This window comes from Glandiceps talaboti, chromosome 18, assembly GCF_964340395.1.
Source record: "Glandiceps talaboti chromosome 18, keGlaTala1.1, whole genome shotgun sequence".
Taxonomy (NCBI): domain Eukaryota; kingdom Metazoa; phylum Hemichordata; class Enteropneusta; family Spengelidae; genus Glandiceps; species Glandiceps talaboti.
This window is the reverse complement of record NC_135566.1, coordinates 5,307,612-5,334,727: the sequence shown is the minus strand read 5'-3', so window position 1 is coordinate 5,334,727 and position 27,116 is coordinate 5,307,612. Positions and strand designations below refer to the sequence as shown.

Here is a 27,116-nt window from a genome sequence, read left to right as displayed (position 1 = left end):
AATATACAGAACATGTGACCTTATGGACATGTGAGCCTAATGTAGGGGTCATAGGCACCTGGAAATTTGTAAAGCCCTTTGCATTTGTTTGATAATGGTTAACATACAGGAACATAAGTCATGTATGTTATATATTTCAAAAAGTGTGACTTGGCACATTGTAAACAAATTTTTCGAGGAAAACAATGTAATATATCAACAGTCATCTATATAGCTAGGTGCAATGAGGTTGTAGTCAACCTACAACAGGAAGTTAAGTACTTGTTATTTTCACTTTGAACATGCTGAAGATGAAAATTTTTGGTATACACTTCATAGCAGCATGAAATTTTTTCTGAGGCCAACAGTGATATACTGAAAAAGTGCACAAGTCATTTTGAAATAAACTAATGTTTGGATTTCAACAAGAAAAGCTGCCATGGAATTATTCATGCATGGTATACTGATTAAATTTGTGGAGTCTGAAAGTGTGAATTGTCTTAAACTGATGACAATATTGAAAGAAAAAAGCAACACCTAGTTTTAACAAATTGAATGTCCATCCAATTTTCATCTGGGGGAAAGCCTGCCTAGGTACAAAACCCGTCAGAAATTCCATTTCCATTTGATCTCAATTATCTGTACTACAGGTTCTTCTAAATTTAGAAATTAATATATTTAAATGTTCCAATGAAGAAATAGATCTACAGGAAAACATGCATGATGTTACTATTTTTAACTAAAAGCTGACTAATTACAATCCAAGCTTTTATTATTAAAGATTCATAGCATGATTGTTTTTTTATAATATTGTATCTAAGCAACCTAATTGTAGGTAAATTGTACAGTAATGTTGAAACTGGGGATGGCAGATGGAAACCTTGTGTTGTGAGTTTGTGTGTAATGAATTGAAGCGTTGCACTCGGTGAAAAAAAGTGTATTACCTCTATATAGTTCTTTGATATCTTCAGTTTGTACACCCTGCCTGTTTGCTTGCTTAGATTGCCTGTGTGTAGTAGTTCTCTTCCCCTACCATTGACACTTTCTCACTGTTTCTGTCATCTTGGCTACTGGTGTTTCTTATCATGCCATTAACAGCCAAAAAACATGTACAGTTGTTTGGTATTATATGTATTATAGTATTAAAGTGTGATAGTCCTGTCATGTGTGATATTAATTTTTGGTGAAATTTCTAATTGAGTTTTGCGTTTGAATCATTAACTAGCACTATGTGTACTGATTTATGACAACCTTGACTTCAGGTGGACAGTCCGTTTGTAGTATGCATGACCTATGCATTTCATACGCCTGAGAAGCTGTGTTTCATACTGGACTTAATGAGTGGTAAGGCTATAGGTTAGATAGATACATAGATGGCTAGATCAATGTCTTCATAAACTTCCCTCAATTTTTGTTGTGGATGAACTCTTCTTGGGTTACACAAACACCAGAATCCATGATGCCTCCCAAACAGTCACATCGCCCCAAATTGTCAATTATTATGTTTTTGCTGCTCTAGACTTGTAGTACTTACCCAAACAGTCACATTGCCCCAAATTGTCAAATTTATGTGTTTTGCTGCTGTGTAGTACATACCACAGTATTTCATTTAACCCATCAGATATGACCTGGTGATAAACAAAATGACTTCATTTTAAGAGGCGTGATTCTTTGTTAAAGTGTTTACCAAGGAAAGTTTGTGTATGTGTGCAGTTACTTTGTTTTGTAGCCTTCTTCAGTCTTTTATCTAATCTGAATGAGATTAGATGCAAGGACTCAGAATGTTGTGAGGCTTGTTCTCTTACAATGTGGTCTTGTGCCTGTAGGTGGACAGTCCCTTCATTGTATGTATGACCTATGCCTTCCAAACACCAGAGAAGCTGTGTTTTATACTGGATTTAATGAATGGTAAGATGTGTTTCACTGTGTGTGCGTTAATCATTCTTGCACACTCCATCATCTGGTTTGCATTAAAACCTAACACCACATAGGTATCCCACCTTTCTCTCTATATATATTTTTACACATATTTATCCATACTGCTACAATCTTAATTTTTTAACTCCAAAATCAATACTTTAATATTACAAAAAGTTTTGTCAGTAGTTGAGTAGAGCATTGTTATTACATACAGTTCATTAGTTTCTTTTGGATATTTTTTTAAAGATCTTTTTTTCTGAAAGATATCCCAAAGACAAAATTTGTAGTGAGACACCAACATATACATGCATGCATGCACGCACGCACACACACACACACACACACACACACACACATATACTCACACACACACACACACACACACACACACACACACATACATACATACATACATACATACATACATACATACATACATACATACATACATACATACACAGAGACACATATATCCTCAATCATTCATTCACATGTCACTCACATTTTCATAGCATATTGCTCAAACTGTTTGAAAAATCCAATTTGAAAATTCCTTGAATTATGAGTCATTTGGAGTATGGTCTGAAAGGACAGGACAGGTATAAACACACAAAAGTTAGAGGATTGAATTAGTTGTCTTTTTGTAACAAAGATGTATAGTTTTTTGGAGGACCATGTATGCCCCACGAAAGACAGTTTAAACTTTATAGTTGATAGCCAAACATTACCAATGTAGATTGCCAATTTTTCAGAAGACATTGTGTAGAGTGTTTTACTTGCACATTGCTATACATATCCCTGAAATCTTAGCAACTTTTTCAGTTCGTAAATCTGTGGTTTTATGAAAACTCAAAGAGTACTTTTTCTATATTAGCCATTCAGGGCATAGCTTTTGCAGAGATATTTTAAGATATTTGACGCAGCCCTTTCGTGAATATTCACACTTTAATAGTCAGAATAATGGGTGAGAGATTTTGCTAGTAAATGATGATTGAAGAGAATTCATTCAAATCATAAATCAAATCATACAAGGTTTATATATAAGCATTTAAAAAAAACTGTAAAGGGCATTGCCTTTGGTTTTATAAGATCTATGCAGTGTTTTACTTATCAAAAACCTTTTCCAACCATATTTGAAATTTGGAGCACTTTCAGTTGTGAAATATACATGTATACACTATATTCAGAATATTTTGTAGTGCTTTTTTTGCATGAAATCCATCTTGAATGAACCTTTAGAATAATACATTTTATCAATGTTCACACAAGTGTCTGATAACATACGTTTAATTCTTCCATATCTATTTATGCATATCTATTTATATATATTTTTAGTGTCTGGTGACAATCTCAGATAATGTAATATGAAAACCTTTTCAAGTGTGCTATTGGAGGTGTTTGCTGACGTCATTTTAAGCTTTCAAAAATGTGGTAAACATAGGTCTTAATAAAATGGGATGAGAATCAGACACTGTATTTTTTAATTGGAACCTCTTCAATTGTAGCTTCCGAAGATATATATCAGCAATTTAGTGTTAAACTTCCAAAAATGTAATGAAACTTTTTAGTCCTTCTTGACATAATTATCCAGGGTGAAAATCTCAGAAACCATATTTTCATTTTGAAACGTGTTTAGGTATAGTTGACAATGTTTGAAATGTATAGTGCCAGACCACCTAAGTTGAACAGTTTTGTAATCAAATCAGACATATAAAGACTTTGACATATTTAAAATTTCATTTGGTTTAATTTTTTGTTTTGTTTCACATACAACTTACTGTTTCATAACTCTATAAAGTTTTCCACAAAGTGTGGAGATATGACTGTTTTTTGCCATTATGTTAAAACTGTGTCTGTCAAGTTGGAGCAGTTGACTGAATCTGACTATCATTTAATTGAACTTTTCGTATTCAGATCTCAGATGCAGTAAACATTCAATTTCACACAGCAAATTTCCCTTTAATTAGCATGGTGTCGTTTTGTTGTCCATGGAGAATTAGTGAGATCATTATCAAAGAGTTTTTGTGTGAATACTAAGAGTTTTATATTGCTTACAATATGTGCTTTGCACACAAAGTTTTTGCATATTAGCATATCTAGTTTTCTTGGGTATATTCATCTAACTCATCCAATCTACCATGTATTAATGAATAGGTTGTACAATGGAATCTAATTCCATGGTGATGCAAATCGACACCTGCAATACATAGAGATAAACCTTTTCAGGCCCACCTTGTGGATATAAAAGAGTCTTTGCTTTACAGCATCTTCAGCTTCAGGTCAAATTTTGAAATTGTGAATATGAAAAATTCACTACATTCATTGTCAGGAAGATGACATCCTGGAGAGATGAAGTAGAATGTCAATAATTTAGTTATCATCTCACGCTTTGCAGGAAATAGCCAAATTAGAGTGTGGAACAGACAGTACATTACATCGTGACTTGTGTTTTTGTATATGTACATTCCCTGTGGTGTACTCTTAGTATATGTTTTTGTTGTTGTTAGTGGTAGATTTCTGTGTATTTGTGGATTTGTGACTGTGATCCTGTTAATAGCTCATCGATTTTATCTTCAGTTCAGCTACTATTCAGGGAGTCGTTTATATTTCACGTACGTCATGGTACCATGCTGAGTGTTGCTTTGGGGCATACAAGATGAAAGAGTGACACACTTGCAATTCTTATTATTCGTTAATTGCTTTGTATAGCTGTGATACACTTGCTTCTGGCTGTAATTTAGAGTGCCAAAAAGTTGTTGCTTTGTCACTTTTACATTACTATTTTGTCAAGTGAAAGTGTAGTCGAAAATTAGCCTCCATGTGTATCAATCACAGCCTGATAATAGATGAAACATTTGACTGAAAACAATTCAGCAACAAAGCTATTGAAGTACAAGCATCAAAATGTATTGAATGAATTTTATTGTGACAGAATACCGGGTATTATTTGATTTATTATTCAGAGCATGGTAAATTTAATAAAACCAGAACATACAGTTTCATTGTAATTGGCATATGGAACATAATTGCAATATGACAAATTTTGTTGCTGCTGTTTTTATTTGCGGAGTCTGTTATACCATGGTGTAAAGGCAGAGCTTTACAAACTATACACAAAGCTAAATCTTGATATGTCACATGGTATATTCAATTTTGGGTTTTCAAAGCATGGAGAATGACCTTCCAGTTTTTGTTCTTTTTTGTTTAATGCAGGAGGTGATCTTCACTATCATCTGTCACAACACGGTGTGTTTTCAGAAAAACAAGTGCAATTTTATGCTGCAGAGATAATCCTGGGCTTAGAACACATGCACAATAGATTTGTTGTATATCGTGACTTGAAACCTGCTAACATTCTGTTGGATGAGCATGGACATGTCCGAATATCTGATCTTGGATTAGCCTGTGATTTCTCCAAGAAGAAACCACATGCCAGTGTTGGCACTCATGGATACATGGCTCCCGAGGTCCTATCCAAAGGCACAGCATACGACTCCAGTGCTGATTGGTTCTCATTTGGATGCATGCTCTACAAGTTGCTTAAAGGGTAGGTCATGTATTTCACTTATAATAAATTCTGATTGTTAGCATTCTGTACGTGTGACTGTATGTATCGTGTTGACTCTTATTGTTTCTCATTTTCTGTAACTCATTTGTTTATATCTTGATACCCTTTACAAATGGATTCCGCTGATTGTCCAGCTGTACATTCTTGTCTTTTATGATCAATCTTATCTGTTGCCAATACTTTGGGGTAATTGGTTGAAATCCCTTACAGAACGTATGTAAAATGATACAACTTAATCAGGAGATTTATACATGCCCTGGGTGAAACTGTATTTCTATAGTATTATCGTCGTTCAATGACCTATATCCTAGAAACGCCAAATACATTCGCCGAGAATGTTCACATGTCCTGGACATGATGAGAAATGTCCACAAGTGTCTAAGCTTGGCAAGAAGACTATGTCATTTGCATTTATTTGATGAAAACAATCTGATTAAAATCTGATGTAATGAACACAGCACGATATCTTTTTGGCTGTTATGTTTACTGTCGTTTGTTCTTTTGTGAGTGCTCGATACATACATCTGACACAATACCATAGGTTTTCCCAAACCCAATCTCGTACTTATGAGTAGCCAACCAGAATCCATCTTACAATATAACTCTCAACATACAAAATCAAAAGAAAGAGAACCACCAAACAATAACGATAACATTATGAACATTGTTGTCTGCGCTCTGTGCTAGTGCCCTTTTCAAATAGAGTGCGCTGAAGTACTGTACCCCTATGTTTCTGCACATTACTCATTTTCATTGGTTGAGTGAATTCACTCAGCGCTCTCATGTGGCTCGGGAAAACCTATGGTGCTGTTTCAGATGTATGTAACGAGCGCTCACAAAAGAACAAATGACAGTAAATGTAACAGCCAAATAGAAATGGCACCATGTACACTACATCAGATTTTAATCAGATTGGGATAAAAAGTTCCAATAAGTGGTAACTTTTCAAGAAAATATTGTCCTTCTGAATTCAGTCCCAAACTGCACTATATTTAAACTAAGATTAGTAATGACCTTGACACAATAAAATAATGTCTACAATTATCAACACTGGACAAGAAAAGGTCATTTGCAACATTCAATTGTACTAAAAATAATTCACTACATGTAAGTCTGTTCATATATTCCTTGCAAGTATTCAAAAGTGTTACACACAGCAAGAAAACAATCTTTTCCCTCATTTGATTCAATTCCCAATACTCCAACAACTTTGTTCACATGTACTGAACAGGATGAAAAGTGTTGATAAGTGTCGACTAGAGAACATTATCTTTCCCCTTAGTTTGTTTAATTTTATGAGGCACTTTACATGCATAGTGATTATATCAATACTTTCTGTCAAATCCTAGCCAGACAAATGCTATCACTCACTGATACAGTGATAAAATGAGTGTGAGTAGTTTTATTTTAAGTTCAGTCCTAAACAGTATTTGTTCTCATTTAGAATAGGTGGCAGAAGTTAGTCGATAATGTGACTATGTTTTGGATGACCAACTGAATTTTAAAAAACTTGACAACTCTTGGTTATTTATGTGACTAATGAACCCAGTTTAAGTATTATTAGAAGTACAGTGTAAACACAGATAATACCATGTTGCACTGCAAAGGACTGTCAAATACCAGACTAGTGACAACCATACTATAAAGAGTAGCATCTATATATCATAGGTAACGGACAATCTGGTTTACGTCTGATTTGCCTCAGGAATTTAAGATCTTTGACAATAAATGCATATATGAGAGAATAACATGGAGTAGAAGCTTGTGGTTTGGGTAGGCTTCACAGAAAGAGAAGTGAGAAAGTCGTCTAATTGGGGTCGATGAACTTCAGTCTGGGTAGCATAGTTGGTAGTGCATCCATGTAGTGTTCGGAGGGCACCAGTGTAAAGTCCAGGTTCCTTCCAACTTTTCTCCTTCTCGATTACAATATTGAAAACAAATATTTATTAATAAAGATATATTACAAAAATGCAAGTTCTATTTATCCAATATTTCAAGTCCATCAGACCATGATGCAATAAGGATTAGAAAAATAGTGAAAAATTTACATAGCAATATGTATCATATTTATCATATTTCCTTTAGCATTATTTACTTCCTATAAAATAAACAGAGTTGAAATTAGCAAATTATAAGTGTATTTATAGTGAAGCCTTATTTGAAAGAGCTGAAAAGGGGTTGACAAAACATTGAGAAATAAACAGAACCCAAATCGTGTCACACATGTGAATTTGTTATGAAACAAACTCAAGGACAGCGATTATACAGAAGAAAGAGTGATTGATTATGGATAGTGAAGAGACTGTATGAAAGGAGTACTAGGACGTGTGACTTGATTGAATAGCAAATTTAGCATCTTTTGTAAGGAGTGAAGGAAACAGATTCTGTGGTAAATGAGAAAAATGTGACAAACATTACATCATTTTGTAGAGTTTATCTCAAATAATCTAGTACTAAAAAAGGTTAGAATTCCCAACAAGGTTTGCTCCTTTGCTTGCTTTGCTGGTTTACTCAATTAGATTGTGGATTTGTAGTTAAAAAGAAAGATGTGTGTTGAAACTACATTTTATTAGGGAGCTATGAATTATGTGATACAGATACATAAAGAACTTGTTTTGTAACCTAAATGTATTGCTTTTGTATACAATGTACATGTAGTTGTTCAAATGTGTATTACCCATAGAAAATCAAAAAGAACTAGTTGCTGGGTAATGTGGTTAACGCTACAGACAGGAAAATGTAGATTACTGGAATGAAGCTTTAGTAAAATGCAGTCAAATGACATAGCTCAAAGTTTAGAATGCCTTAAAATGGAAAGATGTTATGCAAATGAAATTGTTGTGTTGTGTTGTGTTGTGTTGTGTTGTGCTGTGCTGTACTGTGTTGTGTTGTGTTGTGTTGTGTTGTGTTGTGTTGTGTTGTGTTGTGTTGTGTTGTGTTGTGGGAGACAATAAGATATTATTCCCCAATGATTGACTTCATTCAGCCAAGGAAAATTTGAGTGACCTAAGGGGCCTTAACAACTCGTAGTCTCAAACCCTTTAAATAGGGCACTTGTGTTTTCCAGCTGAGTTCTCGAATCTTCATGAAAACACTGCTGATCTAATCATTATTCCTTGAACTTTATATGGTTAGCAGTATCAACAAATGATTACAAACTTCTAACATCTTAGTTTCAAAGGAGAGACTTCCTTCCATCTTAGAGTGAGTTGACGTCAGTGTTTCTGAGATTATGACTACCCATGGCTCTTCTGCTCATTGAGATATGGCAAAAGGATTAATATATATGAACAGATTTAGAATTAATTTTACTCGTCTATTCTTTGAAAGAGGGACTATTAAATGTCAACGAATTTAGATTTTTTTTATAAGGACTGATAGTGCAAAGAAGTGAATACTTTCATTCTGGTGAATGCGTCATATCCCAGACTATGAAACCATGGTTGAACTTTTCCACGTTATTCTAATATTGTTATGTTTGACGTTGGTAATTGAATCACCATGTGATAACATTGTATTCTCTGTACTACAGAAATAAATTCCATTGTTTCCTGTGTATAGTCGGTTTAGATATATTATGCTTCATTGTTCATGTTCATCCAGTTTTGGAATTTGTGAATTCATCGATAAGAAAAATATCTGAAGTGAATAATCAATTTTTTCATGGTTTATGAGTTTGTGATAACCAGTTGTTGTGTTCAGAATTGGTTCAACTAAAGTTTAGATTAGCATAGATGTTGGACTACATTCTGGCCCAATTCATCCACGAGATGGAAACCTTTTGTCGTTTCTGGAGTAAGATGTTGCTAAAGTTATTAAAGTGCTACTGTCAGTAACTGAGATAACTATAATGTGCAACATAAAACACACCATAACTTTAATATTTAGGAGGAAATCTCTGTCGATGCAGTGTGATAAAGGAGGCCGAGTGTGCATGAAGAGGAGTGGTGACATTTTTCAGAGTTTTTGGTACTGCCACATTTTATGTCATAACATAAATTTTGTATCATATCTGAATACCTGAACTCCACCAGTTGTTATACATAATTCAATGTTATTTTGTAATAAACCAAAGTAACCACTGCAAGCCGTAAAGTTACAGACTCAATGCCCATGTAATGCATGGTGACACATTTCACTGAAGACTGAGTTGAAGAATTTGATGAACAGATTATGTTTAGGTACTTGTCAGTTGAAACTTTTCTGTATATGTATATATACTTTAATGATAATAATATGTTTCTTGCTTCACAAGGACTCCGGCCCATATAAAACGTACAAAATGTACAACAAAATCAAAGTCAAAGTCACGTATCTTAGTTCAAATGAATACTAATATTATGTTATTTCACCTAGGGATATTTGGTGCATATCTGAAAAGATATCTAGAAAAACAACAAATGCGGTCCACAGTTACACATTTGCCTGAAGAATATCATTGACGGCAAGATCAAACATATAGTAATACACCACATGGTTTTAATGGGAACATTCAGTATATACTTTTCAACTTGATGGGGAATGATACCTTGCGCAAAAACTTGGATGCTGAATGACATAAAATGCATTGGTTTCATTCACTTTCACATATTAGTACAGAGTTGGCATCAATCTGAACTTAGGCAGAAATTGCTTCTGAGACTTACATGCACTGGGCAGCTTCCATCAGTGACAACACAAGCTGAGTTTGTCAGCATATTACTCAAGTGAACATACTTAATAAACAAAACCACAACCACATTCCAGTGTCTTGTTAATGTTGATACATGTCTTCTATAACATTATGATAGTCTTCTGGCATGTTTAGAATAGCTGATTGCATAGAAGGGATTTCCTGATAATAGTTTGATATGTATGGTAAAATTACGTCATTGGATCCTTTATGAGTTATATCTTGATACCAGATTTGATTTCAGTCAATTGCAAGTGGTTGTTAAGTGTACTTCAGTAAGTACAATACTGTGAGTACCTTTTAAATTTTCAGCAAAAACTACGTACAAAGTGGGAAAGTGCTATATAAAAACCAACATCATTATTTTGATTATTACTATCTCATTTAACATTTCAGTTTTTATTAAAGGGTCGTGTCATTCACGTAACAGCCTCGATTGCACCAGATGTCAACAGATTGATCCAGACACCGACAGATAGCCCTACATGCTGGTAGATAGACTTACATTGAGACGACCACTGTCCTAGAATAAGCAAAGTGAATTCACAAGGAATCCTTCCACTTTAATAAGTAACCTTTTCCTTTTGCAGGAACAAGTAACAAAAGATGGGAATGACAATTAACCCGAAATCAAATAAACATTTCATGTTTGTTGTTTCTTTTATTTCTTCAACAGTCACAGCCCGTTTAGGCAGCATAAAACGAAAGACAAACATGAAATAGACAGAATGACTTTAACAATGGTAAGTATAAGAATTCTGTAATCTTCATATCCCAAATATTTACTGAATTAAAAACCAAGAAAACCACTAGCTTCACATGGTAATCGGGAATTTCATAAGTGATGTTCTTTTATAGTCAAGACAGTTGCTCCACATTCAGTGTCGTATCAGCGGTCCAGTGTTGCCTATGAGAATTAACAGATATGCATATGTATCAGATAAACAGTAAATATTCATGGCAATTTATCTGAAGGTAATAAGCACTTAGGAGTCATGAATATTTATTGTTCATCTAATACATATATGCACGTCTTCTGACGTCCATGAGACAGTACTGAATCACTGCTAAGACAGCCACATAACAATGAACATGAAAACAGGTTTTAATTTTGTGTTTCTTGGCATATTGTGCGAAATTGATGTGTTGTGAAATGAAATTATTCTCCAGAACCCAAAGTTTTACGAAAATGCCTGAATTTGCTGGAGTGATGTTCCCCTGTAAGCCTTATCAACATCCTGCAGATTTACAATTTGTTGAAAAACTCAGGTCTGTACCTGATACAAGACTGTTTACATGACTCTCACCTGTTTACATATGGACACCAAGCCAGTGTACACAGTACAAACAAAAATGTGGTACCATACAAACCATATTCCAGTACACAGTGCCCTAATTCAGCGTATTTTATCGCAGTGATTGAACTGTTTCAAGAAAAAGTTTGGTCGATTTTACAAAAGGCAAATATTAAGGCTTTATAAAAAAAAAGATTATTATAGAGTTATTTTTAGTTGAAGACTTCAGTTTTGTGTAGGCATGTAAGTTGATGACTGTGTAATGATGACAAGGCTTGAATTTCTAATCCTTTTGATATTTTATCCGGACTGGATTATCTCTCAATTATGAGAGGAATCTGGTAAGAGAAATGCCTGTCTACATACTGGAAATAATTTGTTTCGACATATTAAATGAAGCTTGAAAATGTTGTATAGCTTACATAGTGTAGACTAAAGTGCAGTGCAGGTTAACTATTGATGTACTGAAAATATAGTGCAGCTGCAGAATTGTTTGACAATTTTAGCAATAAAACACTGTTTGAAACAGATATTCTTTCCATCTGTGGGTGGGGGGGGGGGGGTTATGATATGTTTTGTTGTCTGTCTCAGTGTCTGATTGTCTTTGTGCAGGGAGGGGCTATTACAATAGGTTCAGCTATCTGTTTGTGTGTGTGTGTGTGTGTGTGTGTGTGTGTGTGTGTGTGTGTGTGTGTGTGTTTGTTTTGAGGGGGTTGGTAGGCTCGCTTTGTAAAGTTTTGAGTTTTGTGTATTAAATGTCACCAAACTTACAAAATAAGTTTCAAGAAATGGTTCAATTATTCTTATTAGCTAGAATCACCTGTAGTTGTTGATAGTATTGTATACACAGGTACTCACTTTAACGACAATAGTACATTTTTTAGATTGTATCAGGTTTGACCATAAGGAGTGAAATCAATACTTTTAATGCACAGAAAGTACAGTGACATTTAGAGTGACATTTCAAAAGAATTGAAAATCCAATCTAAAGCTAATATTTTGAATTCATTAGGAAAGTACTAGGACATCATATACACACATATCTATGTAAAGTGAGTGCCAGTTGACTGGATATAAATATTTCATTGCACTGATGATTAAAGTGAGTTCTGGTGATATGCCTGTACTCTTAGTCTAACCTTCAATAACTTATAAAAAGTACAGACTCACTACAGTATGAAACCTGAAACAAAATGTCATCTGGCCCAACAAACACTGCTATATTTTATCAGCTGGCTCTACAAATATTTTACCGTATACCAACCAATGTTGGTAAGATTTTTGTTAGCTTTGTTATGACATATAAACAAAGTACTAACACTGACATGAAAGCAAAACAATATGTTGTATTTCACATTTCTATGTCTAATCTGACATTTTGTTATTTGTACTCTAATCGTTGAATCAATAGTCATCGCAGAAGAGAAAAGAAAAATGTGTTCTGATAAACTTTAATAAACTTTTTAATATTGATGAGATGTGAAATATGATTTCAAACTTGGCTTCACTCATGTAAACAATGGTAATAGTACATGTACGTATTCCTTTCACCTTTTTAGGTTTGTTCAGCGCCTTTGAGCAAACCCTATTTGTTATACTGGCGCTCTATAAATGTTATTATTATTATTATTATTATTAGTAGTAGTAGTAGTAATGTTTACACATGGTTATCAAGTCAGCGTACACAGCATCAGTTTGTTACCATGATATTATTGGGAAAAAATAGCCATGTCATCCATTACGTATATTCAGTGGAAATGATTACAATACGAAATAATTAAACATTGTTTGTTTCACAATTACTGAGATCTCACTTCGGGCTCTACTTTGTATGTTTTTGTTTGATAAAACCTGATCATCAACTGTTCTGTCTAATTTATGTCATCTTTCTTTCTTTCTTTCTTTCTTTCTTTCTTTCTTTCCTGTAGGACGTGGAATTTCCAGATTCAATGTCACCTGAAATGAGAAACTTGCTGGAGGGTTTGTTAAAAAGAGAAGTCTCGGATAGATGTGGTTGTAGAGGCAGAGGGTATGTGTATAATATTGAATTCAAAAAACATAGCTGTAACCTTTCACAGTTTTTAGCATGCCAAAAACATGCACCTGGTCTTTCCTGGAAATACAGACTTGCTCACAGAACATTTGCCAAGTTGACCTCTCACTAAGCTACATACAGAGACTATGGCAAGACACTACTTTAGTTTAATGTTGACATCAAATGAGTTGACACCAACTGCAGCAAATGTTCTTATAGCTTGTGTCTCGGCATTCAACAAAAGTATCATGTATCTCACACACGATTATTTCGTTATCATCTTGTCATATGCAATCAGTGTGAGTGAAATGTCAAAACACTTTGCGTTATTATTTCCCATATATGCAGGTGTTTTCACCTAATGAAATGATGTTTTCACTCGAAAAATATGAAAAATGTGCCTTGAATCAGGTGTGACGTCAAGTAAATGACGCTGTTGTTGATATATGCAAAAGTACATTTCAATTGTCATAACTACCGAATCAATTTCAATAGTCTATTAAACTGATATGTTGACAAAAACAGATAACCTATATGTATTGTGTGTGACATTTGAAATGAATTCTTGAAAGTACATCACACAGAGTAGAACAGGGTTGCCTGGGTAAAGGAGTTGTGTTGCATATAGAAACAGTTTTCACAGAATAAAATTTTTCAAATGCCGATACTGTGAAACTTGTAGTAAATTGAACAGTGTCGTGAATGTGATGTCTTCATTTTTGTTTTGCAGAGCGTGTGAGCTGAAGGAACATCCTTTCTTCAAAGGTATTGACTGGCAGCAAGTCTATCTACAAAAGGTGAGGTGACGTAGTGTGACAGCTGGTACTGACAAATTTGATAAAGTAAAGGAAAGATGGGAGGACACTGATGGTGATTATTTTTCACCAACAGTGGAATTGAAAATGTTTTTAGACAACCAAATAACAATTGTGTTCAACCGAATGATTCGATCTGACTCAAGTACGTGCACTCGCATACTAATACTGGACAGAATTTACAATTTAATAGCTTCAATCCCATATATTATAAATCATTAACTAGGTTTATGAGCTATTTATGCAATCACACATACAAACACAATATTATTTTCAGGAATTGGTTTCTACAATAGATTTCAATTACATTTGATTTTGTTTGTAGCTATAAAGACATTGTATATAACTTTTAGAACAGATTGTAGTATTTCCGTTATTAATCAGTTACTTGTTGGGAACTTTGCCACCCTGCCATTTTGAATAGTGCATTTTGGGAAATACATGATTTGATTGATAAACAGAAATCAGATGAACAGAAATGTGTGTGTGTGTGTGTGTGTGTCTGTGTCTGTGTGTGTGTGTCTGTGTCTGTGTCTGTGTATGTCTGTGTCTGTGTCTGTGTGTCTGAGTGTCAATAACAATAGCTTCATGCAACAATTATGTACATGTGTTTCAACTCTCTGACAAACTGTTACATTAATGTAATCTACTGCCTTCGTTAATTATGCAAATAACATGCATATCTTAATTGCAAGTTTAATACAACAAAATACTAGGGTTTGGCAAAATAATTTTTTTCCTTGAAATTATCACCGTGACGAAAATTTATTTCATGTCAGTCAAATATGTTTCACTTGTTTCTAGACAAGAAAACAAAGGTCAAAGTCAACAAAAACATTTTTTTTTGGACAAAAATAGCCTCTGAACATGCATCTCATCCTTAAAATACAATCTCAATCATGTCTTTGATTTGAAAGTCCAAATGCTGATCATGAAAACACTAACATACATTTACTTGTCATTGTCGAATGTACGGATGTGGTGAGTAGTAAAATATGGGTGATAATTATCATGGCTAGAGTTTCAATCCATTTGATCTCTGTAAGTGAATCCAAAGAATCGATGTGTGTGTAATTTTACAGGCTTTTAACATTCATTATTTTTTTATTCCTTTTGACTTTCTACAAATTCAATAGACTCTGCTTTAGTTTGTTTCCTGTTTGACTGACTACTAAAAGTCCAATTACAATATAAATGTCATGACTGCCGTTCTACTTTGTCGGCTTAATTCAACTTGATCCGATGGTTTCCCAAAATGTCTCATATAAAACAAGAATATTCTAAATTGCCCAGGCATGTTTTTTTTATAGATTGGCGTTGTACCTGCATGGCAAATGCCAGCATGTCATATTAGGAGTACGTAAATACACGAATGCCAACAACTAACTATTGCACATGTAAAACTGATTTAAAAGTCCGCTTTGGATTAGGATTAAAATTTAGGTATGAAAAGGAGTTGTCTGGCAGAGCTGTAGAAAAAAGTTGATCCAGAGCAAAATAATGACAAGATGGCACTCATGCGTGTTTTTCTGCTGCGTTTTCACAAGGATCCGCAGAGAACATTGCAAGCACTCGTGCAAATACCATGAGTACACTACACTTACACTCACATGTCATGGGGTTCTGTCATGTTATTGAACACCCCTATTTCTCTTTAATAATAAGTGTTTGAACCAATGCATAAAACATGATGATGTCTGATTCCGAAATCAATACTAATCCACTTAATACTTTGATTTGAAAACCTTGGCGGAATACATAGCACATTTAAGACATGGTGCAAGGGAAACCTTATAAATATCCAGAATAGAAATAATGTTTGGTTGTAAAAGGTAGTTTCCAGTTAACAATTCCCATCCTAGTACCCTAGCCTCAGTTGTATGATTAACTGTAGCTGTGTGCATCTATTAAGCTGTGGGTGAAGTAAATGTTCAATGTGAAGCCCAAATATGAGTTTTAGAAAAAACTGAAGTTTTGTGTTTGCCATCCTTCTTCTTTTTGTACCATTCTGTTTAATACACTGAATCAAAAATAAATATTAATGAATAGGGAACTTGCAAACCTGCCATATTGAATGCTGCATCATGGGAAATGTGATAATAGATATTAATCAATTAGTATTGTAAACAATGTTGATACATTGTTTGTAACCACAAATAATCAATTCATAATCACCCTGACCATTGTGGGAGGTTAATTTTATCAGTAGCTCCAGATTAGGTATTACAATAACCACAGATAATCCCATAATTCTTTGCGTCTGAGTGTGCTAAGTCTGGATTGCAAGTTCCCCATTGTAGAACGTAATAAATCAGCTGCACAAATGTGTGTTCTGTTCAAAGGTATGTTGTCGTATGATATAAAAATTTAAAATATAAACTGTGCATGCAACATAGCCACAAGATTGTAGATGTAGGGTAGTACATACAAAAAATCTATGCTGCATTATACATAGTCTTATGTTACGTATCAGTTGACAAGATTTGGTTTTCATTTGTTAATATGATACCTGACCAATTCAATCTGCTATCTCCTGATACACACTGTGTTAGATAGGACCATATCTTTGTAATTTCACTCTCTGTATTTGATAGTTTGAAAGATTTAATATGTTGATAAAACTCTACATTGAAACAAAACTACCACGATATCGCCAATCTATGCAGTATTGGTGTTGATTTCATTTTATAGTTAAATTACCACAGCTGTTATCGTATATTTGACAATCAATTGACATTCTATTTTATTGTGTTTTTTTATTCATTTGAAATAAAACTGCTGAGATTTCTCTGATCGATGAAGTACCAGTGTAGATTTCATATCCTCGTTATAAAAATCACACTACAGTTATGGCGTATTTTGACAATCTATACTTTTATTGTTGCAGTATCCTCCACCATTGATACCTCCTAGAGGTGAAGTCAATGCCGCTGATGCATTTGATATCGGTTCCTTTGATGAAGAAGACACCAAGGGAATCAAGGTTGGTCAAAGTTCATAGGTCAAATGTCAAACCATGTAGGATTTGTTTTTGCAAGATGATGATCATGTAAACTCACCGCAAGCCATCCTTTTTCTCTAAATTTTTACTGCTTGGATTATTTTTCATTCGTTTCTGGAAATTTGGTGCAATTTTCCTTGTCAGATGCAATTCCTAGGGACATCTGTTTAATGTATAAAAAAGTAGAACTGTATGATACCTATATAAATATAAAAGAATCCTTTCAAATATTCTTTTCATTATCTCAGTCTCTTTTTTTAAAACTAAATGTAAAAGTAATGTTTTTTTGATACCTGGATCAATATACTAGTATGGTCAGTAAGGAACATGTTCGTCTTTTTTTTCAAACATTTTAAGAGGTGAGTCATCCAAGTATCTATTCAGTGTGCCGTCTAATGATAGTCAGATTTTGTATTTGTGAGTCAAAATAATAAAAACTGGGATTTCTTGTGAGTTACCACATAGTAAGAGATAGGAGAACAGCAAATTTTGATGCGTCACTAGTAATTGTGTGCGTCAGTGGTGTGTCAAATTGGCTTAGAGGGCACACTGTTTCTATTATAGATATATTTCAAGTTATGGTCAGCTGAGAGAGTTCATCAGAGTTATAGCTCTCTAGAAATCATTTGATCAAAATTCTAGTCAGTGCAGTTTTGTATTTGGCACCAGACTTCTATGTCTTAAGTACTCTCGTTCACAATCTTACAAGAATATGAATCATATAATTTTGGCATTGTGTTTTATGTTCTCTTTGTTTTGTCTGTGGTCTCATAAAAAAAGCTAAATAACAACACTCATTGGCATTATTTGCCAAGCTAATCATCCGGTTTATATGAATCACACTTTGATCTCAATCTGTATTCTCGTTCACTGCAATACTTTACATTGATAAGTAGCTTGTCTGAGTAGTATCTTTTATTACCAAGAGCTATGAAAGTTGCTTTGTTTCACTTCCCTTATAAAATATGCCATGCCTTTACGTCATACACTTTATCTTTGCCTTAAAAGTCATGACTCAAAAGGTTGTCTGAGATTTCACAAAATATTAGCCACAAAGGACTCATCATATTGTAATAACTTTAAATGAAATACGGAATAACGGCAGGAATGAGCAAGCAAAGTTCATTTTTTGCTTGATTTTATTGGAAGGACACTAACCTAATGTGACACTTAGAATCTTTTGTGGCCTAGTCAGGATCAAGCATATTACATCAACATTATTAACAATTGGGTACCTCCCAATTGGACTCACTCCCCATGGAACGAAGCAACATGTCGATTTTGATGTCATCTTTGCTATAAACACTATCATACTCATCACTGTGAGTGATTTAGACCTACATTATGACGACCGTAAAATTGCTGATGAAAAATTACGCAAGATGAAATTTATTGTAATAGAATATAGTATGGGATATATTTTTCAGTGAAATTTGAGTGCATTCTCATTTTACGAAATATCAAAGCATATTAAAATGTAAACAGAATTTATATTGTATTATTTCTCTTGGCAATTTGTGGTATCCCATCTCATTACAAGTTGTCATAGCCATAGGGTATATAGTTGTTTCAGGTATTAAATGTAGCATCCATGTAATTTACCATTCACTACCCAAGGCGTATATCATAATGTCAGCTTCAATTTACCCGTACTGTATTTTTGTAGTCGTAAGCCAGAGGGGTCCCGAGTGAGACAGTTTACATGTGATGCTTATTAATTCATTATCTTGGCTCCTGACTGGCAGTGCGCATCAAGAAACTGAATGAAATGAGTTTAGTCTATCTGTCTGTCTGTCTGTCTATGCCTGCATCTGTCTGTGTATAGTGTAGTTTGTTTGTTGTAATGATTCAAACTCTGAACACAGAGCAGCTTTAACGTGTTAAACAGGCATATCAGTTCATTTTGTTATCTGATCAAATTCAGTAAACTGCGTACTGTATATGAAAAACGAAACCTATTTTGTGTATGTACATGTAAATTTATCATAAAATGTAATATATTGAGGCTGCATTCAAGATTTCAAACTGGACTAACAGCTGTTTGTCTGAATTGACCACTTTGACCTTGACCTTCATCTTCAATGTCAAATGCTAAGATTTTCACTGTAGAAGGTGTTTGTACATGTATAGCACAGAAGATATGTAATGTAGAAGTGCAGCCATGTTGACAGTAGTGTTTTCTGCTGTACTTTCACTAGCTTTGCTCTCAAAAGTACAACCACAGAGAACACTTATGCAAATACCTTGAATACACCACACTTGCACTCATGCGTCATGGGTTTCTGTCGTAATACACAGAGACAAATATAAACATTGTAGATGAAATCTCAGTTATCGCAGATTCTAAGTTTATCTTGTGTGGAAACTTCAGCCATGTCAATTTTACTAGTAGGGAAAAATGTGTGCATTACCTCTGTGCTATAGGATGTTATTCGATGAATTATTGATTCATTGAAAAGTGAGGTTTCTTATTTATATGTAGATTTTAATTTCTGAGTAATTTAGTGAGACAGTGTCATGTTTCAGATATACTGTTTCTATCAGCATTATGTCATGAGTAGAAGTTAACCATAATATTGTATCAAGTGATTTATGCGTATGCCCAGTAAAAGTTTTAATATCCTGTGCATCAGGGAAGGCGCTGCTGTAGTTAAACAATTTGTAATCTAACTTATAGAAGTTCAGAATTCAATCTACCAGGCTTCAAACAAAAGTAAAGGGCAAGGCTGTAGAGAGATAGCTCAGAATCTTTTCTTGGTAGAGCTTGATTTAATCACAACTATGTTCTTTGAACACGTGCTTAGAAAATGAATTCAATATTTTACTATCATGAAATGTCATCCAGAAAACAAACCGCAATGTCTGACTGGATTTTAAATGTACTGTACTTGCTGTCAGATGACGTCAGTAGCCTCTCTATGTGATGGAAATATTAAGTGAATCGTGATCAGTAGACAGGAGCAGACAATCACAAAGGGAAATATTGCCTGATAGATGTAGTCATCATTGGAATATGACTTTATAGTAGAATCTACAATGGGTTGGGGTGTTGCTTCATGAATAATCAAATTTTTAAACTTGGCTACCACATGTAAACTTTTATCAGCAAATATTTGTAGGACTAGAACTTCATATTCTAAGGATGTTTCAAAATTTTCAAGTAATTTCAGTGCAGAACATCATGTAAACTGACAATGCCACACTCAGATAGAACACTCTGATCATGTCGATAATGACTGAAATGCAAACAGCAATGAATAAACAGGCTGTTATTAGATTATTAGTTAGTTTATTTCCATCCAGTTTATTCCAGAGCAGGATTTCAAAGACAGTCATAACAGATTGTCATCATTCAATTCCATCCAATGTATGTCATTGTCTCTAGAGGGCGCTGTTTACATTGGAGATCGTCAGTGCTGTCATAGTAGTTGATTGTCTTGCAAAATATATTTACATGACTAGAGCTTACTATTCATTGACAAGGTCATTCCTTTTGATCATTATTAGCAGTCGGCAACTGAATTTCTAAATGGCGACTTGTCGCTGTTTACATTAAAGATCATTCATTGGTGCTGTCATGCTAGCAGGTTGTCTTGCAAAATATTTACATTACCAGAGCATACTATACTGTTCATTGGCAAGGTCATTCATTTTGAACACACAAGTTGACAACTGAATTTGTAATTCCAGTTTATTAAAGGGTGCTCTTTGATGTGAAGATAATTACTTTTGATCGTATCACATGACAACAGAATTTTTAATTTCATTTTTAAGAGAGGTGCTGTTTGATGTAAACATCAATTCTTTTGATCATATATTATTAATAATTGACAATGGAATTTCTAATTTTAGTCACCAGAGGGGGCTGTTTGATATATAAGTCATTTCTTTCGATGATGCCAATTGACAACTGTGAGTTTGTAATATCTTTCACCAGAGGGCAGTGTTTCATGTAAAAGATCACAGATTGTGATCACTGTTTGTTGATTCAAGCCATGTCCTCTCTTTTGAAAGTGGGCCGGAGGATGAATAGGGAACTTGCAAACCCGCCATGTTGAATGTTGCATCATGGGAAATATGATAATAAATACTAATGAATTGGTATTGTAAACAATACTGTTACATTGTTTGCAACCACAAATGATCAATTCATAGTTTATCCTGACAATTGTGGGAGGTTTATTTTATTGGTAGCACCAAATTAGGTATTATAATAACCACAGATAATCCCATAGTCCTTTGCGCCTGAGCATGCTCAGTCTGGATTGCAAGTTCCCTATTGGTGTATGTTTTACTATGTACACAATGTAGGAGTTGTTTTGTTAAGAATAAATCTTTTGGGGATTTTACTTGATACCGTGTCTATGCAGGATGTTCTGTAAAAGCAGTTTACTTGTATTGTATGTTTTTAAATTTCTGAAGTCTTTATATGAGTGGCAAAATTACACAAACATTTTATGATGAAAATATAGCATACAGAGTTTAATACATCACACACAAACTTTATTACATAAGTATGTTAACATTGCTACAAAGGTTTGTCTCAATTTTTCCACACACAAACCAGGTTCATAGTTACAGTTATTTTGAGTGTATAACAGTTGAAAGTATATGTGTTATTGTTTTACACAGCTGACAGAAGCTGACCAGGAACTGTACAAAAACTTTCCACTGGTCATATCAGAGAGATGGCAGCAGGAAATAGCAGAGACAGTCTATGAAACAATAAACCAAGACGCTGATAAATCGGAAGCCAAAAAGAAAGCCAAGAAAAACATGCATCCTGATGAAGGAGGTATGAGAAGCCTTTTCATATCTATCTTTCTATGATAATACATCATTTTATCTCAGACATTCTCAGCTCCAATCTCTCGGTGTCTCAGTGTTTACCTGTACAACAGTAAATGCTACCTGGGTACTATCAGTTCAGCAGACCACCAATACATGTCCTAACTAAAGATATATGCAACCATGCTTTCTTCAATTAATCAATCAATAAATTAATCAATCAAGTGAATTTTATAAAGTGCCAGTTTCCACTACAATGTAGAGTTCAGACGTGATTTCTTATCATACTTATTAGCCATACAGGCTAGAGATGTAATTTGTCTACAGTTTGTTTAACAAATTTGAATGAACTTTTTTTTCAAAAGCATTTGGAAAAAGCTTACAGTAAAGTATGAATTGCAAAGTAAATAGAGTAACACAAAAACTGACAAGCTTACAAAACATAACTATTAACCAAAAAGGGGGAACGAGAGAATTATTCAAGAATCACAAGGTTATAGTGTACATTCAAGCAGTTCAACTCTAAAATCAAATTGAACTTTCAACCTTACCAGATTGAAATGTTATTTTAATACTAAATTTAACTATTTGTGTGGTATAACCTGTAAATTATTTGGTCTACCAAGGTGATGAATATTTTCAGTCACTTCGAGAAATCTTCAGGATCAACTTTGTTCTCTTTTGTTTTTTTCAGAATATGCACTAGGAAAGGACTGCATAATGCATGGCCAGATGTTGAAACTGGGTGGTCCCTTCCTGACTGCATGGCAGAAAAGATATTTCTATCTCTTTCCAAACAGACTTGAATGGCAGGGAGAAGGGGAGAAGGGGGTAAGACTGACAACTATAGTCAGTGATTCATCACACTGGTGTGTTTGATACATTAACATCAGATGTTGCTTCGATAGCCTGGTTCAGTATTCATAGTAAAGCCTTGTACAAGGACTTAGAATGTTATATACATATGTACGTGCTTGAGTGAGGAAGGGGAGTAATGTTCTCTTAACTTAAAGGCCAAGGTTTCAATCCCAGGTTCTCACATAGTGTTATCTTTCAGTGGATCCATTAGGATTATGGTTTCTTTAGTTCTGCCAGACATCAGTTTTTACATGTCAATTTCTGTCCATATCTGAACTGGGCCTTTGATATCTTCATGAGTACATATATACATCACAATAAGTTCATGAAATGACCTGTGTATATAATATTTGGAGCAGGACACCAAGATGGTAGATATAGAATAGTTATAGTCAAACTAAATGTTGTCAGAAAGGAGAAGTCGTCAAGAGGAAGGTCAAATTGAAACTTACACAGATCTGTGAGATTCATGGAATGGCTTTCATTTCATATTTAGTTGCCTAGAAGGTTATACACAATATGAAATCTTCATCACTATTTTAAATATAACCTTGGCAACCATCTAAGGAGGAGAGTGACAGTTAGCTGCCTTCACTTTTTCAAATCAACACTTGATAGAAACAGCGCCCTCGTAGTCAGTGTGGTATACATTAACCTACGTAAAACTGGCTGTTTGACCTGGTGCTCTTGTCACTCAATCTGTACACTCAATTTTGAAGATTCAGTAATTATGGATACCATGCATATACTTAAAGCTAATTGGTTGAATTAGTCACATGATGCATATATTATGTTGATAAAGTCACATGATGCCTTATTTTGTTGATTGTGTAAATTTATTACCCGGTTGTAAGCTTATAGGCTTTGTGGAGAGAACGTTTGCCAGTGTCACCATCCGGACTTCTATGAATACAGGGATTGAAGAAGGCAGATTGCTACTGTTAAATGTTAATATAATATGCTTGTCTTCTTTCAGAATATTTTAACCATGGAACAGGTGGTGTCAGTGGACGAAACAACAATTAAAAACTTCAAATGTATTCAGTTAAAAGTAAAAGGAGGCAAACAGTTTGTACTTAGGACGGAGGTGAGCCACTTCTACCCATTTTATGTTTTCCCAGTAATGGAATGATCCCATCCTGTATCTCACACTATGGGAGCATTCCACCTGGAAGAGAATATAGGTGGTAGAAGGGTTAAAATGATATATATTTACGATGAAAGTGATGTCATATTTGTTTTTCCACTCCATACAGAACAGCAACATTGTGACTTGGGATAAGGTCACACGCATAGAGGAAGGTCAAGTCAAAGAAAGTAAATGTATAAAGATACATGTAGAACACCCCACCAAAAACAAACGAGGCACACTTGTTCTTAAAACCGAGGTATGAGGAGAGTGCAGTGATAAAAATACAAATCATTGGGCTGCTATGCTCACGGATGCTGTGGTATCTTAAGTTCTACTCTGTAATAATATTTTCAGCTTTGCTTAATTAAAAATGCCATAGCTTGTCATGCTCGGCTGTCTAATTCATTCATCAAAAATTGACCAAGTTTTGATGTTTTTTTTGCAACTAGCAGTTTGAGTTTTAATTTAACGTGTTGCTAATCAGTGTTAACACAATACAGGGTGCTACTAACAAGCCAAGCAAGTTTTCTTTTTTTTTAAATATCAGTTTTTTATGGCACATTCTGTCTGCATCGACAATATTTGGATCAATTGTACCGTAATATTGTTTATGTCAAATAGAATGAACTAGTATTCATCAGCTACTCTGTGAATTTAATTTGAAAAGAATCAACAGAGTTGAAAAATATAGATAATCTCATGGGCTAAATCAAGCTTGCTTTTACTGGAACAAGTCTGAATTATTGTCATCGCCAAGCTGTAAAACTTTGGAAACTTACAAACTGATTTCATCAGCAAGCTGCAAAAATTTGAAATGTATAAACTTGTTTCATCGTCAAGGTGCCAACATTTCAAATGTATAAACTTGTTTCATCGTCAAGGTGCCAACATTTCAAATGTATAAATTTGTTCCATCGTCAAGGTACCAACATTTCAAATGTATAAATTTGGGTCTTTTGGTAAGCTGCAAACATTTGGAACATTTTTTGTCTGCTATGCTTGGCTTGATAGTGGTAGTCTATGGCTTTCCTTGAATATTTGATTAACAAAAAACTAAACCTAATTTCCAACAGCACTGTAAATGACTAACTTTACATACCATCAACTTGCTAGCACTTTGATTGCTTCACAGATAAAGTATTTCATGCACTTTCCCTTACATGACACATGACATATATATCGACATAGATTATCCCCTGATTTCGAAATACAAGTTTCACACACAAACAAACTACAAAAATTGTTTGTTCTGAAATTGTCTTGTAGTTGTAGTTAGAATCAGTAGTGTAGAGAATACGCAACCCTCCCAAGCCCTTTTGTTCACAAACACCTCCAAACCACTTTCCTTTGTAGCAGAAACAATTCACTCAATTTTTTGCCCAAGTACAAGCAAGCACCACTTCTTTGTCTTATTTCTCATACTAACAATTTTCTGAAAGCCATATGCAGAGTCTGTGAGCCGGTGACATCTGGGGTGACCAGGATCGTATTACCCCTACGTTTTTATTACTTGAACTTATCCAGTATTGAAAAAAAAGATCAAACAAACTTTTTTAAACTTAGGGATATTTAGACCTCATTGCCAAAAATAGTAATGATTTCATTGAAGTGGACCACCAAATTCCTCAAGGAAAATGAAATGACAACTTTTTCTCATGTTTTCAAAACACACAATTTATAGAAGAATCTCAGTGTATTGTAGGGACCTGGATATTCGCTTCACAAGGAATAATGCATAATTATCATTTAAATTCCTAGCAAACTCAGGACATACAAACAAATTATGGAAACACTGACATATTGTTAATCTGAACTAAAAAGTGTACAAAGTACCTGTTGAGCATAAAACATATGGACAATGAAAATTTATCAAGCTGCTAAAAAGGGAATGACCACAACCATGTTTGCATAGATAGACATAGCTGATAAGAAGTTCCTAGTAAAGCATTCAGACAGTGTGCCGAGTCCAGAAAACACCCATGAAAACCATGTGTGGTGTCTTCTTTATATTTTTTTGGACTCCAGTCATTGTAGGAATGTTTTAATACAAGGTTGTAATCAATTACAACTGAAGACAAAACACTGATGCTTTTGTTTGAATGAAGGGAGCTAAGGAAGTACAACAAAGAAAAAACACCAGTGCTTTTGCTTGAATGAAGTTAGCTAAGGAAAGACTTCATGCAAAGACAAAATGAAGTATAAGCAACAATAAAAGTGATATAAAAAAAACAGTGGTGCCTCCAGGGCAGGTCACATGATGCTTTTATCAGTTTGTGTATATCTGTGGGAATTATAATGTCACAGCAGTAACACTTGGATTTGGTTGTTATAATGTGTAGCAATTCTATCAGTAAACAGAGTTCTGGGGTCCAGGAGTCGTGCAATGTTTATACTTAAATTTATCCAATCTAATTACATTGTATGTCTTTGCATGAAACTTGCCTCAGTCTTGCTTATCAAAAGCATTGGTGTTTTTTCACAGGTTGTAGACTGTCTCCAAAGTCACAATTCGAACCATTCTCTTTTTGCAGCCCAAATAATTTTCATTGTAGCGAGAGATTTAACCCTTGACATTATAGGTACTGAATGTTGTGAAAATCTGATAAATAGTGTCAATTTGTGAATTGGCCAGAAAATAAAATAAACCCCCCGAAACAAATATTAGATTAATAAAACAAATTTATTATTAGAATTTCCATCAAAATAATTATCAGTCTTAGTGTTATTATATTTTATATACAGTGTCAGAATAGACATCCTTTAATTGAGTACCAGGGCTCACATTATGTAGACACTCACCTCAGCCAATATGCTTTGTCTTGTATTAATAAGTTTAGGGACAAAATTATTTGGAAAGACCACAATTCTCTTTCATTTAAAAGTAGTACAAACTGAGTTTATAAATTGTTTTACTCTGGTGAAAATACTTACATTAAGCCTTGAGTAAACTTTTCTAGTGTAAAGTTGATGTCAATGCATGATAAAGTTCTATAAAATTCAAAGTGTGTTCTGGTATTATTAGAACAGTTGATTACATACCGGGGTAGGAGGGA

General features: G+C 34.3%; 1 protein-coding gene across 7 annotated transcripts in view; it reads left to right on the top strand.

Moving 5' to 3' along the window:
• LOC144448777 (G protein-coupled receptor kinase 3-like) overlaps positions 1-27,116 on the top strand; it is a 126,260-nt gene that overhangs the window by 90,146 nt on the left and 8,998 nt on the right. For 4 of the 7 annotated variants that reach the window (XM_078139060.1, XM_078139059.1, XM_078139065.1 and 1 more), the window contains 9 exons: positions 1,806-1,887; positions 5,113-5,446; positions 10,816-10,882; positions 13,363-13,463; positions 14,200-14,266; positions 17,172-17,267; positions 21,918-22,080; positions 22,768-22,904; positions 24,188-24,319. In XM_078139060.1, the coding sequence (XP_077995186.1) occupies positions 1,806-1,887; positions 5,113-5,446; positions 10,816-10,882; positions 13,363-13,463; positions 14,200-14,266; positions 17,172-17,267; positions 21,918-22,080; positions 22,768-22,904; positions 24,188-24,319 (1,179 nt within the window). Of the gene's footprint in view, positions 1-1,805; positions 1,888-5,112; positions 5,447-10,815; positions 10,883-13,362; positions 13,464-14,199; positions 14,267-17,171; positions 17,268-21,917; positions 22,081-22,767; positions 22,905-23,907; positions 24,019-24,187; positions 24,320-27,116 lie in introns of all 7 variants that reach the window. The other 3 variants (XM_078139062.1, XM_078139064.1, XM_078139061.1) reach the window with 1 other exon arrangement.